The sequence below is a fragment of the Eretmochelys imbricata genome, chromosome 2 (assembly GCF_965152235.1).
Source record: "Eretmochelys imbricata isolate rEreImb1 chromosome 2, rEreImb1.hap1, whole genome shotgun sequence".
Classification (NCBI taxonomy): Eukaryota; Metazoa; Chordata; order Testudines; family Cheloniidae; genus Eretmochelys; species Eretmochelys imbricata.
In genome coordinates, this window is record NC_135573.1 from 24,737,950 (window position 1) to 24,754,997 (window position 17,048).

The 17,048-nt window shown below is 43.5% G+C and overlaps 1 protein-coding gene across 1 annotated transcript in view; it reads right to left on the reverse strand.

The window, feature by feature from the left end:
* DEPTOR (DEP domain containing MTOR interacting protein) overlaps positions 1-17,048 on the reverse strand; it is a 122,972-nt gene that overhangs the window by 20,332 nt on the left and 85,592 nt on the right. Inside the window, exons 5-8 of the mRNA XM_077808841.1 lie at positions 14,530-14,715; positions 13,483-13,617; positions 9,443-9,513; positions 8,600-8,704 (exon numbers count right to left, since the gene is read on the reverse strand). Of these exons, the coding sequence (XP_077664967.1) occupies positions 8,600-8,704; positions 9,443-9,513; positions 13,483-13,617; positions 14,530-14,715 (497 nt within the window). The remainder of the gene's footprint in view (positions 1-8,599; positions 8,705-9,442; positions 9,514-13,482; positions 13,618-14,529; positions 14,716-17,048) is intronic.

The window sequence follows — 17,048 nt, forward strand, 5'->3', positions numbered from 1 at the left end:
ATGTTTAGTTTGTCACAACTTGCAGCCCATGTCCAGTGCAGATAAAAGGCCAAAAGGGCCAGCTCCCAGAAGTAAAGAGACATGGGACTTTTACTGGAGGCCGCTGGGCCTATGGGGAGAAGGGGAGATCTGGAGTCTTAGCAGACTGAGGTCCAGCTTTATTACCCTCTGGTTCCCTCACAGGGGTGCAGGAGAGGGCGAAGATTCTGTCCTCAGTCACCTGTGTCTCCTAATCCAAGGGCCAGTTGGCTTCCAAAGTGTAACCCTGGTTACCTAACCCCCGTGACTATTCAGCAGCTGTGCAACTGCTGCTCTGCCTAGCATGTGTCCCTTTTAAAGCCAGTCTCTGCAAAACTGACTCTTTACTGTGCTCTGGGGTTAGGAAATCCAGAGTGCACTGAAGAACATAGCACAACTCCGGGGGACATAAGAAAACTTCGGTGAACCAGGAGTTTACATTTATCAGAGTGTGCACTGTACAAAGTTCCACACAATGGACGCCAATCCTTCCTCCCTGTTCTGGAGGGGCCGTTTCTCGAGCACAAGCAAGGTATTTCAGTCTCCATTGCCCCCATTTGCATGAAAATCAGTGCAGCTATGATGTAGTTACCCCTCCACAGGGAACTAGAGATCAGTTAATCATCTCACAAGGCCGAGTCAATTTATTCTAATGCTTCAGACTTATGCGCATGTATCGTCTGTATGTACAGAGCTTTGAGATCACAGAAGGCTAAGTTTCATTATGGGGAGAGTGACTGGCCCAAAGTCACCCAGTGAATCAGTGGCCAAGGCAGGAATTGAATCCCAATCTCCTAACGCCACATCCCATGTCCTATCAACCCAGCCACAATGCTGTCTCCTCCACTCAGTGCCAAGTTGGGTCGATTCAACCAGCTACTCAGCAATGAAACCTTGCATCTTGTTACCATGCACCTAAAAGAGGCAGTTCCCTGCCACTCAGAAAGATATGACATTTTCAAACCATACCCCAGACCTCAAAGATTCTGCCACAAAAGAATGAAAGAGAAATTGTAGCTGCAAGGTAAAGATATTGGCAAGGGCGTTGAATCCCAAAGGGGAATAGCTAATAACTAGGAGGAAGAAGGGTGGCTGAGGAAATATTGCATGATTTAAATAAACCTAAAGATCGTTTGCTAATGTTATAGATGGTCACCGCCCAAGGAACTTGCTGGTTATACTCATTGTACTCTAGAATGATGGCAAAAGAAAGCTTTGGCAAAGCTGGTCTGCATTTAGCAGGCAGACTAAGGTTTGGAAGTGACATAGTATGTAGACCCAACTCCTAGGTCAGATTTTCCATCACAGACTTCTTTATTAAGAGAATTAAGAGAATTTTTGTTTTTCACTATGATTTTTCTTTGCTTTTTTGTTTGAAGATGAAAAAGTGATCTTCTTAGGGAGTCAATTGTGTTTACTAACAATCACAAACAACAGAAACATTTCCTGAAATTACTAAAACACAGCAGGATTGGACTCCAAAATGAACAGCAGCAAAATTAGACATCTAGTGCCTGATTCAGCTCCTGTTGCAGTCAACAGCAAAATGTCCATAATTTAAATGGTATACAATCCACTGCTTAATTCCCTATTTGAGCAGAGGAACCACATTACTTCCATAAATTAGCATCAGAAGTATTTCTGTGTCAAAAATTGGGCATAGGAATTTAAAATCCAAATATCAGAAGTTACTATATTGCCATTAGTAGACGGTTTAAATGAGCCCTTTTTGCTTCTTTATACAGTATAAATGCAGAAAATTTTTATTTTTTCAAAAAAGTTTTTTTTTGTTCTAAATCAGTGGTCACCAACCTGTAGATCGCGATTGACCAGTTGATCCTGGAGACTCTCCCAGTCTATTGTGATCTTCGGTCGTGGCAGTGCCATGCCACTCCCAGAAGTGGCCAACGCAGCCCCGTGGAGGTGGGGAGGAGCAGGGGTACCCGCATGCTGCTCCTGCCTGCAAGCACTGCCCCGCAGCTCCCATTGGCCGGGACCGGGGAGCTGTGGCCAATGGGAGCTGCGGGGGTGGTGCCTGCAGAGAGGGGCAGCACGTGGAGTCACATGCCCCCCACCCCCAGGGGCTGCAGGGGCGCGTTGGCCCCTTCCGGGAGCGGCGTGGTCATGTGGTGCACTACTGCCTGACAGGGTGCAGGGGCTGGACTGGCTCATGATGGGGAGAAGGTGCCGATGTGCCTGAGTGGGGCCAGGGCAGGCAGGGAGCCTGCCTTAGCCCTGCTGCACCACCGATCAGGAGCTGCCCGAGGTATGTGCCCCCCCCCCAGTGGGAGCCCGCACCCCAACCCTGAGCCCCCTCCCGGAGCCAGCACCCCATACCCTCTTCTGCATCCCAAACCCCTGCCCCAGCCCTGACCCCGCTCCCAGAGCCAGCACCCCTTCCCCCCTCCCGCACCCCAACACTCTGACCCAGCCCAGAGCCCCCTCTTGCACCCATACTCCCTCCCAGAGCCTACACCCCACACTCCCTCCTACACCCCAACCCCCTACCCCAGCCCAGTGAAAGTGAGGGAGGGTGGGGGAGAGCGAGCGACCGGGGGAGGGGGAAGCAGGGCAGGGCCTTGGGGAAGGGGCGGGGTAGATCCTGGGTTGCCCTTAAATTCAAAAAGTGATCTTGGGCATAAAAAGGTTGGAGACCACTGCTCTAAATTAAGATCTTAAAGATCTGCTCTGGAAGATTCTATGGTGGCTGAAAAAAACCTACAGCTGTCTCTATAACGGCAAAAATGGGGCCGGGAGCTCACCACCGATATGTACCACTGCGGTGCCAGCTTTACAGCAATGGAAGTTGTAGTGTAGATAAATATCTGGCATATTTTTTTACCTGTGCGGTTGGAGAATGGTGGCAGCAAATCCTGAACCTGCCTGAGCACTGTCGATGCCCTGCAGCTTCCAATGGTTCTACCATCGGTGAGGCTGCCCGGCTGCATACTGGTGATCAATGTTGAGTCCCATGTTTGCTCATGCAGAAACAGCCCTTGGGAAGTGCTGGGATGACAGGAGTCCAGAGAGTGAAAGCTGCAGTGTTAGTCAGATGGTTTAACACCCCACGCTTTTTGTTTATGCCTATTTAACATCAATGACTAATGAACATTTTGGGGAAATTATGTATTTCATAGGTTTCAACATCGTCAGCCTTTCAAGTAAGCTGTGAAACCTCCGAATACAGAAAATACTCCAGCAAATCAGGGGAGACCAAAATTGACACTACTGATGTTTCGAAAGTGATAAACAAGCATGAAACTCGCCCCCTGAACATGTTTCAGGCCTTCTTTATACTTCATTAAGGGTTAAAGCCTCATTTTTAAAAAATCCCTTGTGGGTTACTGTCACAGGATGTGCTAGCTCTTTAAGATCCAGTTCCACCTGAGCCTAGTTTTCTCCTCTGTCATGGGGTTTGGAGGTTAGAGATAATATGATCAAGAATGAGCCAGGCGGTTGTGGGATGACTAAGAGGCAGCCTGCACTCAGTGTAGAGAGAGACTCACCAGGACTAGGAGGTGCTAGGGAGTGCTGAGGAGCACTCTGCTCAAGAGAGCTGAGGCAGGACCTGGGAGAGGTCCTTCACAGTTGCCAAGATGGTAACTCAGGAGCAGAGCCTGTTAGAGACTTTGCTAAAGAGGCTGGATGAAGGCCTAGAAGAAGCAGACCATGTAGGAAGCTGTCCAGGGGAAAGTGAAGCAGGGGTGTTGAGTGAAAGGACAGTGACTGGGGGTCCCGGTTTAGGGACCCTGGGCTGGAATCCAGAGTGGAGGAAGGGTTTGTGCTCCTCCTACAGCTCCAAATGGCAGAGGTGGGTATAAAACCCTGCACTGAGGGAAAAAGGGTGATTGACCCCGAAAGAGACCCTTGAGCAGGACCACCTGAACTTTTTAGAGCCTGAGAGGGTAGACAGGTACTTGTTTAGGCCAACTTTATTTGCCCCGGAACAGGAGGTCTTGCAACTTAATTTTAGGGCCACGTCACCCCCAATGCACCAAGATACTCTACCAGTAAGCAGTGACTGCGGACCTGTAGGGAAATGGGTCACAAAGTGGGAAAGTCAAAACATGATGTCACACCCACTTAAGTCAGGCATGGCAACTGTTAAGTGAGTATTGTTAAGTGAGTGTTGGAGAGCAAATAGCCACTAATCCATTTTACATGTTGCTTATAGCATAGCAGAGGCATTCACTGAGGTTTGAAACACTTCAAACTATCCTCGAAGCATCATGATGCTAACTAACACCAAACTGCCTGAAAGCAATTTTTGTCTGTTTTTTTAAAGATATATTTCCACTAAGAAAAAATAAATAAAAGAAAACTTACCCTGCTACTACAACTTGCTCTTGTTCAGCATGAGTCACAGGACATTCAAAGCTAAAATATAATTCTGTTCTCTGATCATCCAACTGAGTCTCTGTTGCAGAATGTAGCTTATAAATCCTCTGAATCCCTGCCATACCTAGCCATACCTAGTTGGATAAGTGAAGGATAGAGTTGCAGTTTCAATTTGAAAATTTCTTCCTTTTGTTAATTTAAGTCAAAACCAAACTGGACATTACTGTAGAACAGGTTTTATGGTTAAAACTTTCAAACCTGGGTCACTGAATTTAGACTCCTAAGGCCATATTTAGACACCTACGTATAAAAAGACCTGATCTTTCAGAAGAGCTGAGCACCCACAAACCCAGTGAAGTAGATGAGACCAGCAGGTGCTGAGCACCTGAAAACTGGGCCTCTTATATTTAGTTGTTATGTTTAAAAATTGAGGACACATATATATTCCAACCATAACACTAACCACACTCTGTTATTATATATATTTATCTCTGCCCCCTCCACATAGCCTGTGTTTAAGAACATAGCTACAGTGTGCCATGTAACTCATTTGTCACCAACTTTTTTAATTGTTCACCCTTCCTAAATAAAGGCATTTCTGAATTCACTCTCTGTCTAATGTAATTATCAAATTCAGCAGCCAGCTGGTCACACAATCCTATTAAAATATCAGTAGGCTTCAGTGTTTTCAGGTAGTAATTGGAAACAGATGGGCAGCTCATGTCATTGGTGTTTTTATATAATCAGTAACATTTCTGTATAAGATGGGAATTCTAGGAGTGAACTGCATCTGCTTCAACAGCCCAATATGCAATTACACTACGTAAATATTTATCCATGGTCTCTTTCATTCAGTCACTTGGGCCTCAATCCTCTAAGATAGTCAGAGCATCCTTTCGACACGCTCAGTTCCCTTTGCAGTCATCTCACAAGAGCCATTTAACACCTTGCAGGATCAGGGTCTGAGGGCCAAATACTAAGAGTTGTTATGTACCCTCAAAGGCCACTGAAATCAACGGAAGCCGTGGTTTCGCAGTCGCTCTAAGGATGTGGCCTTTACTCTGCAATGGAATCATTTCAGAACTCAGATCTCAAGTAGTCATCTGTGAATGTAAAACAACTTGCTGCAGGAAGAGACTTATGAGGCTGACTGCCTATCTCTGCCATTAAAGATCACACGGAAAGCAGAACTATGGAGACAGACCTGATGGTATTGAGTGAGCCCTGTATCATAGTCCCCAAGCAGTGCTCAAAGCAGCAGGGGTATAAGTGCTTATACCACTTCCCAAATCTCACTACTACCATCTGAAAGTCAGGGAAGGGGGAACTGAAGTATGCTTTCATGTTTTATGGCAGTAGTTCTCAAACTTTTGTACTGGTGACCCCTTTCACATAGCAAGCCTCTTTTTTAAAACACTTTCTTAATATATTTACCACCATTATAAATGCTGGAGGCAAAGCGGGGTTTAGGGTAGAGGCTGACAGCTTGTGACCCCCCCATGTAAATAACCTCGCAACCTCTTTCGGGGTCCCGACCAGTAGCGTAGCTAGGGGGGGAGCGGGCCGAGCAGAAGTGGTGCCTTTTTAAGTCCTTGGTGCCTTTTCAATTTTTACTCACCCGGTGGTGCTCTGGGTCTTCAGTTGCGGGCTGGGGGAGTGGAGATAAGAAAAGGCACCACCCCCGGTACTCAGTCACTTGCTCTGGTCTTCGGCAGCATTGAGGTGGCGGGGAGGACTCCCGACCCCCAGTTTGAGAACCCCTGTTTTATGGGGTGGAAAGGATTGGGTGGCACTGCTATCAAATTGTGTAATATTAAACTCTTAGTATAAAACTATAAATATTCATTTGCTGGTTATTATTCTGGGGCATCAGATGTATACTCCATATTTTAACAATGATCTTTGTCCCCCTCCCAGACTTAGTGCTATGTGCTAAATTCCCCAAACAGGACAGAGGGACAATCAGAAAATTAGTAATAAAAAATGTACCTTTTTTTAATCTCATTTGCAGGTCCTAAAGAGCAGACCTGCACTGAACACTAGTTTCTACTAGGTGTATTTCCCATCGTGCACTCTGGTGGCTACGTCTGTTCCACCATTAAAGAGAGTTGCCTACTGAATAAATAAAGTGGCTTTATCAGCCAAGACTGCATAAGGCATAGTTCCAAAAATGAACTCTTCTACAAGTGACATGCTGAGTCTGGGCTTTTCTTCAAATTCTTGCCCTTTTTATCATAGACCGTTTTCCTGTTATGGTACAGTTCTCAGAGCAATACTGGCAGACAAAGCTTCTTACGCCAGAACAGAGCTTCACTGCCAGCAGTTATTATGCCTAATGTTCTATTTGAAATAGGCCTGCCTCTGTGCTTCTAAAAAGGGGAAAGATTTACTTTGGGGCGTGCATACATTCAAATGTATTGTCACATACTTTATTTAAAAGTTTTGAAGAGTTTTGAAAATAGACAGATTAACTAAACAGACTACGCTTTTCAAAAGTGGTGACTCAAATTAAATACCTAATTCCAGGGGAGTCTAGCACCCACATTTCATTAGGAGTGGTAAGTGCTCACTACTTCTGAAAATCAAGCCACCTATATTAGGTGCCTACTTTTTAAAAAGTTTGATCATAATGTTTAAAGTGCAAATCTTCTCTGAAAAGAGACGCTATAAAATAGTGCCATTGAACTTATCAGATCTGCAGTGTGCGTGTGTGCTCAGAGCAATTTCTGCTGATTTTAGTGACTCAAATGAGCTTTTACTGTTTACTTCTGTGAGTGCTGTGGAATTAAGAGTGTGCTGCATTCTATTCCTTTCTATTCTATTTCTGTATGTCAAACTGTTTATTAAGCTCCCACTGACAGCAACTGCGTTGCATGTGCATCATTGAGGACATAAATGGAAGACAATGAAGTTACATGAGTGTACCTGAAGGCATAATTTGGCCTGTAAAACCTCTATTGCAGTTGATGAAGCATGAAATGGACAGAACCCAGCTTAAGTTTATCATCCCAGAGTGAAGGGATGACACTTTAAAACAAAACCCCACTACGTTTACTGGTGAAATGAGCAAATTAGAGCTGAAGTCATTTAGACAATAAATATGAAACCCCACAAAGCTATTTTTACAAAGTCACATTTCAGAGTAGAACCACATTATCGTAAATTGGTAAAATGCAGAGAGAATAAAGACTGCTACAAACCACTCGAGTAAACTGCTAGGTTCAGGGTTCCAACCATCAACATGAATAGGAATAAGTTTGAAGTCCTGGAAGTGTAACTCCTTTATACTTTAGGCGGGATTAGCGTTCTAAGATGGCCTATTTGAAGTGATATTGTCAAGATATTTTAAGTCTTTACCTATGTTATTCATAATTGAAGATTATTCAAAGTGATAGAATTTGGAAAAAACGATTAATTTTTCACCAGGTATGCTGTTTTTTTACACTTTGCACTTGACTCAGATTGGACATTGGAGCAAGACAGAGGTCAGCTTTCCCTTCCAGTTCTTACACATATGGGCACAATGAAGTTGCTTTTGGGTTTCCCACTCTAGAGGAGAATGATTAAGTCCACGTATTCCAGGGCCTGACCCAAAGCCCATTAAAGTCAATGGAAAGATTCCTACTAATTTCAGTGGACTTGGGATCAGGTCTACAAACACCTCACACAGAGAATTTTTTTTAAAATCATGGATGAAAACATTTCAGTTCATATTAGACATCTAAAATCTCTCTAGCGTTTTTTTTCTTTCCCAAAATTGTGCCCTGGGCCAAAACGACTTTACTTTGAAAAATCAATTGCTAAACAGTCTTAGTAAAAGAAAACAGTGTCAATTTTGTGTCCTATGATATAGGACCTGACCAGCGTAGAAGCAGTATGGCAATTATTAACAATATATCATTATAAATGATACATAAATACCAAATAAATGAGAAGGTGGAGCTGGGGAAGGAGGGTAGTTTGAAAGATGTGAAAGGCCTTTTAGAAGACTAAGAGAGAGGATCAAATATAGAGAAAATGATTTTTGGAAAGAAAACACTAAAGAGCTTTTAGAAAAGAAAATGAGAGTCAGAGAACCTCCAAGACAGAGAGAAGAAAAGAGGAAGGGTGAAGTTCTGGAGGAGGAGGAGAACAACAACATTTGACCCCAAAATGCAAAAGGCTGGTGTCTCACAGTGACTGGCCAGAGAGCATCCCTGAGAGATACCGAAAACCTCTAGCTAAACAGCTGATGAAAAATTACCTTCATTCCTGCCGCAGCTGCAGGGCCACTGGGATCCACAGCCTGAATATGGCATGGCTTGCTCCCCCGTACAACAAAGCCCCACCCAACAGCATCACCGACAACCTTGAAAAGGAAAAAAAGACACAACAGTGTCCATGTAACTCACAGGGTAAAGTCCAAGTGGTTGAAGACATGATTTCAGCACCTTGTAGTCACCAGCATACAGTTAATGCTGCTCTGTGGATAGAAATACTTTACAGTGCCCTCCGCACGGGCTATTAAATCTTTATTTATGGAGAAAGCCACCAACAGAATGACTGCATTTGTTTCTACGGTACTTTTCTTTTTTAAGTTACATCAGAGATGTTGACTAAAGGCTGTGAGAAGCCGTGCTTCCAATTAACAAGTTCAAAAAGTTTACTTTTTAAAAGGCTTTTCTTTTCTCTCTTATTGATTATGAATCAACATTTCAGTCTTATATTAGTCTAGTGTGGCCCGATGCAACTCACATTTAAAACTTTAATTCTGGATAGGTAAATACAGTACATATTTCCAATCTCTTTATAATCATAAGTATTAATAAAAATAGTTCAGAAGCATTAGTGCAATACACATATTACCAGATTTCTGCCAGTGTCACTCTACCAAAGTCAATGGTGTTAGGCTGATATACTGATGGAATAACAGAAGGGAGAATCAGACTCCACATGTATAAAACTAATATTAATGGAATCTTATGGCTGCGATTTTTAGAGCACAAATATCAGGAAATGTAATTAGGATCTAATTATACCATCAGAAAATATTTGTTTGAACCAATTTACACAACGTATAGAAGAAAGGTATGTACTGGAGACATACTGTGAATGTTTTTCTTGCATATGGGGCTCCAGGCATCAAGAGTTCATCAGAAGTCACTGGTCTCTTTAATACTGCAAAGACATACAAAGGAGTATTAAATACAAACCTTTCTGAAGAAACTTTCATAAAGAACTGTTCTGGGATACAATGTCTTCTCCCTCTTACTTTATTTATAGGGCTTAATGTGTTGTGACCTTAGTGCATGGCTTTGTACTGCAAGATGTTTTTCAGGAAAATTCAACATGTTCTGATGACTAACATGTCACTGCTCAGTAATTCACGTTCAACCGATCACAATTAGATAAATCATCTTCACTGGTGTCCTTCACAGTGTTCCCCTAAATTATGCCTTCCGGGGATAATTACTATCAAATATAGTATAATCCTTATTACCTGAAGGGAGCATGGAGGGACTGAGATACTATGGTGACAGGCATCCTAACTCTTTCTCAGACAGAGAGACAGATTAGATAATCTATGCTACAGCAAACAATATTATTAGTATTTGTGCAGTCATTTACTCCTGGGTAAAGTGTGTGTAAATGCTACAAAATCAGAACTGTAGCACTTTACAGCCACATTGTACAGGTGTAAATGACTGCACCAAGTGCAAGGCAATGAATACACAGGCCCTCTATTAATTACATTTGGCTTCCTCTGTTTTTTTAATTATAATTATGTTTGCTTCTTGTTTTCAGCGATAAACTATTTCTGATGACATCTGATTTTCTTATATCATGGAAGCAAGCGGGAATTTTTCAGGGATAACATTCTAGCATACCTGTAAGTGTCCTAAAATGCCATATATGGAAAAAAAAGAATTCAGGAAGATATACTAATAAAAAAAAATTTCTTTCACTAGGATATTGATAAAATTATCTTAAGAGTTAAACTTTGCAGACTCTGCCAGTACTATCATTCTATCTTTTTGAGATCAAAGCCAGGTCAACTTTCTCCTTTTTAGTTATCAACTCTTACCTTTGTACTGCAAGATGTTTTTCAAGAAAATTCAACATGTTCTGTTGGCTAACATGTCACTACTCAGTAATTCAGGTTCAACTGATCACAATTAGATAAATCATCTTCACTAGTGTCCTTCACAGTGTTCCCCTAAATTATGCCTTCAGGAATAGTTTCTTTTTCCCTTGTGACTGGGCAACCTGTGCCCCAGATTTCCTTTAAGTTTTCACTTCTCATGAAATACAGCAGAACGCATCCAAGAACTGGTTTAGGTCCAGTTTATTAATGTTTTTCTCACCTGATCATTCTGGTTCTGCTATTGAGAAACTTTCTAAAAAAACTCATTCCCGTTTAGCAGAGGATTACTTGGAGTATGGGAAAAGCTGGTAGATCCCAGCTCCCTGATCCTTGTTTGAGACTCAAAAATAAATCTGTTAAACTGTTCTGAAGGTAGAATTTACGTCTAAGTGATTATTCATTTTAAACAGAAACACTGTGTAAGGAAGGTGTCAATATATTCTTTTTCTACCAAGACTTTATAATCGGCTGTCTTAAGATATCCTTGTTCTCACCACTCATGTGCCATACATAACCAGAGCCATAAATGAATGGAAATAGTGGGTATACTTAAGATAATGCATACGTTTATCAACAACAACAAAAATGCCAGCCTGCTTGTCACAGTAATATTTCCAGGGTAGAATGAATGGTTTAATGGGAGCAAAAGTTCACCATTTAGAATTCACCATCAAAGAATCTCTGGAGAGAATACCCGACAGGTGCACCTCAAAAAGATTACATTGTGGCATCCACAAACTGGGACATACAGACAGCAAGATGGAGATGAGTGGTAGACAGCAGTTGACTTTGAGTGTGCGATGAACAAGAATGAATGTTATTCACAAAGACAACATCCTCCACGGGGAACACTAGCGCTACTGAATTATGGCTCTAGTCATGTGACCAAACTGAACCCACCAAGTTCTTTTAATGTAGGACTTTACTGAAAACTCCAAGCCAAGGCAAAAGATAGGCTGTGCAATGCTCTGATGCAGTGGTCTCAAACTTTTTTTTTGCGAACCACTTAAAAATTGCTGAGGTTTCTCAGCGGAACACTTACTGAGTTTTCCAAATGTTGTTTGTATCATTAGCTAACTATTGTAAAGTGCCTTGGATAAAAGCGCTATATAAAAAAACCCTTAATAATAATTAACTTTCTTTTGTTTTACAAATAAAAGCACACAACTCATATTTTAATATCAGTAGTCTTACCTTTCTAATGTGACGGATGTGCCCTCTCTCTCAAGACGCGGCAGCCCCTGAGCTGGGGCTGGGAAGGAGGGGGTTCTCTCCCCCCGCCACAGCAGCCACATAGTTGGGGCTGAGAAGGAGGGGGTCTCTCTCTCTCTCTCTCCTGCCACGGCAGCTCCCGAGCTGGGGCTGGGAAGGAGGGAGATCTCTCCCTGTCTCCCCCGCCACAGCAACCACAGCGCTAAGGCTGGGAAGGAGGGCCATCTCTCCCTGGCAGCCGCAGCCCTGGAGCTGGGGAAAGTCGCCTCTTTCCCTGGCTGCCGCAACCCTGCCCATCCCAAATTCCTGCCAACCCTCTTCTCGCCCCACTGCCCCCTCCCACCTACCGCTATTCCCCCCCAGGCCACCACCTCACCTTACATGTGCGTCTTCTCCAGGGTCCAGGCACCTAAATAGCAGGTCGCCTGCGCGGCTCCACTAATTAGGTGGGTCGCCCTTCATTCTCTCGTGTTCAGCCGCCCAGGTGCGCATCTTAGAGGGAACTATACGTGGACTACCTGAATGGAGCTCACGGACCACTGGTGGTCCGCGGACCACAGTTTGAGAACCTCTGCTCTAACAGCCAGAAAAAAAAATTACCACTCTTTGTATCTCTACTACTTATACTGAGTATACTGAGTAAAGTTCACCCCTCTCCTGCACAGAACCTGAATAAACAGTCCATGATTTGAACAGCAGCCACTGGCCTCTTTGGGCCCTCTATCAGTAACTTCAAGTCTGAATAGCCCCACTGAAGTCCATGCTTACACATAGCCACTGGCCCCTTCCCCAGCCTGCTCCAACACCTTACTCCCCCTCCATTCAGAACCGCTTTCTGTATCACACTGAGGAGGCAGCCCCATGTTCTACTCTCCCTTTTAAAGGGCTACCTCAGTGAAACCATGGCCTTTTGTGGCCATGAATAAGGAGTCAATAATAATCTCCTAAAGTTCCATTAACATTTTGATTTTCAGCCAGCCATGTGTACTTCTGAATCCAGAACACGCAGGCCATAATAATATCAAGTTGGAAAAAGTTAATGGTAATAAGGAGAGCAAGAAATTCTCCTTTGGCCTTCAAGACTCCCTCTGGGGCAAAGAAAGCGGCTGAAAGAATATGTTTCCTGATCTACTTTTTCCTTTCATAAAAATACAAGTGCAAACAATTTTAACTTAGCCGTGGATGAATGAATGGCTGACCTTCCATTTGTGGTCAGACTAAGGAAATCATTTTAAAAAGAAAATAAACTTGAACCTTGACTGCCTTTAAATTCTTATACAGAGCAGTGTAAAATCTAAACTAATTTAAGGGTTTAAATTGTCCCTATCATCTTCAAAGCTACATTTGCTACGCTTGCTCTGGCCTATGTTATTTACACAATAACTCGGGTGGTTACCAAAGCCTAAGTTTTCTTCTCACCGTTCAATGCCAGCAAAGTCACACCTGTGTAACTGAGAGGAATTTATGTTTGGCAACTGATATGGCAATCTGGAGGTAAGAGTGGATATAAGGCTGGGCGTCTTTCTAAACAGATATGCTCTAGCTCAAACAAAGTTATGGGTTTGATGCAGATATTACTGGGTGAGGTTCTCTGGCCCATGTTATGCAGGAGGCCAAACTAAATATTCATAAAGTTTTGACTAGCCACAAAATCTGTGAATCTATCGATCTTTAAAATATGCCTCAAAAGACAAACGTAGATAAAGAAATACAAACAGTCACTCATTTACCCTCACTCTCTTTAGAGAGAGCTGCATGCTCCCTAATCTGTACCAATTCCATCTGCTTACCAGATTTTGGGTTGCATAACACTGGGGGACTGCTACTGAGGGTAGGGCTGCTGCTGAAGTAACCGCTACTGCCACAACTGCTCATGCTACTCCTTCTTACTGCTGATACGATCTTTATCTCCTTGGTGGGACTCACTGTGCAAAGAAGACAGAAAATACAGAGAGAAAGGGAAATTGTCTTGATTCTTTTGGCACATTTCCCCTGCTTTGTTTAAAATAACAACATCAGAACATGCTTTCATTTATAATAGTGTAATCATACTATCACACTCTGCCTAGTCAGAACGCTCACCTATGTGCTGCAGGAATTAGGGAGACCAGATGTCCCGATTTTATAGGGACAGTCCCGATTTTTGGGTCTTTTTCTTAGATAGGTTCCTATTCCCCCCACCCCCGTCCAGATTTTTCACATTTGCTGTCTGGTCACCCTAGCAGGAATACCTGAATTGTACATGAAGATTATATTTTTACTCTGATATGTTGGATTACCACATGAATCATTTTAGCTAATTTAATTCTCTGTAATGCTTCCATCACTGTGATTTCTAGGTGCCAATGCAATAGAGTGAAATAGGCATTTTAATAAGCAGAATATTTTCTGCAGTTATCCCCTGCTTTCTTCCTATTTTCATCCTGCTTCCTAATGTGTATTGTAGTATATTACTTGTTCAGGTATTCTTTCTCCCCAAACTACAATGTACAGTTTATGCCAAAACAATTTTGCTTTTAAAAATCTTTTTAGCAAGTTTAAAAAAAAGAAAAACATCCAAGCTGCTTGATTTCTGCCTGTGGAAAAATGTAAACCTGAAATCCTTTATTTATATAAGAGCAAACAAACAACCCAGGCAGCTAATTTTCTGAAAAGCCAACCAGGCAGAAGAACCTGTTTACTGGATATGATATTTATACATGGATGATGCAGTGAGCACTTCTCTTCAACTAAATCGGCCTCATGCTAAAGTGAAGGGGGCCAAGCTTTAGGAATCACACATCTTCAAGGAAAAGTTAAACAATGGAGAAGTTAAAGGCACAGAACCAAGGAGTCACCTGACTGAAAACTGGTGTGCTTTCTGTTGTCATGGTTCTGCTTGCGCAGGCAAAAGGGACTGTCGTGACTTTCTGGCATCAAACGGGATTTCTCAGGGAGCAACTCCATCAGCCTCCGTCGCCGGCGGAAATTCATTCTGAACTGGTACAGCAGGTTGCTATCCATAAAATGGTGCTTGTTGGACACTGGGGAGAGAAAAAGGAGTAAAAACTCCCTGTCTGGCAGACCACAAAGTAGGGAGCAAATAGTATACATGAGGTTGCCGTTTACATGCTTGCGTGCTCCTTGGTGACAGCAGCACTCTAAAGGTATGTCTACACTCCCAGTGAGGGTGTGATTGTAGCACAGATGGCTATAACTGTGCTAACAATAATCTAACGAACATGAGTAACAATAGCATTGTGTGGACATGGTGGCAAAGGCTTCAGTGCAGGCTAGTTGCCTGATTATGTACCCAGGCTTCCTATGGGCTAGTGCTTGGGCGGCTAGCTTGGGCTGAAGCCTGTGCCACCACATTTACACTACTGTTGTTATCTATGCTAGCTAGATTAAAGGTATGCCTACCCATGCTACAATCTCATCTTCGCTTGCAGGGTGGACCTGCCCTACTTGCTCCTGATCTGTTAACTCACCAGGAGTGGCAGGGTCATTAGCAGCAGTGAGGTACCAGGATAGGATTGCCATGTACCCAGCAAAAAATGTTCTATACAATAAAAAAAGTCTTATTACATAGGCTTTGACATGAAAGCAAATCCCAAGTCCAACTGGAAGTCCAAAGGAAGAATTTAGAAAGTACTTGCTGCTTGCAGCACCATCAGAATATCTGCATGTTCACTGTCAACACAGGAACTGCTGTGTGCCACTGCTTAAGAGCTATGGACTGAAAAATGCACCACTGAGAATAAGTTTCAATGCCAGGACCCAGAGATACTGGGACTCATTTGGGACTGATCCCACTGGGCCTTTTGATTCTATCTTCATTTAGGTCTTCTGATCATTTCCCATGGAAATCATTTCTTTAGATCACTATTTCTCACCTAAGACCTAGTTTCAAGATTTGTCTAGTTTGTGAATTATATATTTGCTCTGATATTACTATTCCTAATAATCTTGGTGCATCCGATGAAGTGAGCTGTAGCTCATGAAAGCTTATGCTCAAATAAATTGGTTAGTCTCTAAGGTGCCACAAGTCCTCCTTTTCTTTTTGCGAATACAGACTAACACGGCTGCTACTCTGAAACCTAATAACCTTGGACACACAGTTTAGTTTTATATATTATCCCCATTAAATTCTTCTAGAGCTGTATTACTTTATACAGCATTCATAAATTCTGCCATTAATCTTGGCATAATATACACATGATAACCTTCTAAAAAAAAAAAAAGCAGCAATTTACAGATAAAAATCCAGAATTCCATTTCTCATTTGCTCCTCCAGAAAGAATATGCATTACAGGTGTGACAAAAAGGGGCAATCTCCTATAATAACCTGGATAAAACTTTTTGAATTAAATTAAACCTTATGACTCGAGCCCTAGCAAATTCACGGCCATGAAAAATGTGTCATGGACCGTGAAATCTGGTTTCCACCTTGAAATCTGGTCTTTTGTGTATTTTTACCCTATACTATACACAGATGTGGATTACGGTTTTCTGAGACCCTGGGTCAGAGCAAGTGGGGGCCTCTCCCCACCCCAACCACCTGCAGTTCCCCCCGCTTGCCTCAGTGCTCCTGCACAGGAAATGGGGTCGGGGCATGGAGGCTTTCCCCTCCCTGCCCACCCACTCCCTGGCAGGAGCACTGGATGGGTGGAGAGGGGCAAGTCCCCACACCCCGACTCTACTCCCCAACTCCACTCCCCGGCAGGAGTGCTGGGCGGGTGGAGCGGGGCACACCCCCACACCCCGTCCCTGCTCCTTGGCAAGAGTGCCGGGTGGACTGGGCCGGGGTGCAGGGGTGCCCATTTTTCTGGGCCCCCCAGTTGGCAGGGATCCCTGGGCATGGACCCCATTGGCCCAGTGACTAATCCGCCACTGACTATACAGATTTCAAAGGGGAGACCAGCATTTCTCAAACTGGAGGTTTTCTCAAAAGGGGGTTGTCGGGAGGGGGGCTGTCACAAAGTCATTGTAGGGTGTCACAGTATTGCCACCCTTACTTCTGCACTGCCTTCAGAGCTGGGTGGGCAGAGTGTGGCGGCTGCTGAGTGAGGGCCCAGCTCTGCAGGCAGCAGCACAGAAGTATGGGTGGCAAATACCACACCAGGCCACCCTTACTTCTGAGCTGCTACTGGTGATGCTGCTGCCTTCAGAGCCTGGCTCCTGACTAGCAGCCGCTGCTCTCCGGCTGCCCAGCTCTGAATACAGCACCACCGCCAACAGCAGCGCATAAGTAAGTGTAGTAATACCCTGACCCTCTACAATAACCCTGTGAACCCCACACAGCCTCTTTTTGGGTCAGGACCCCTACAGTTAGAGCACCATGACATTTCAGATTTAAATATCTGAAATCATGACA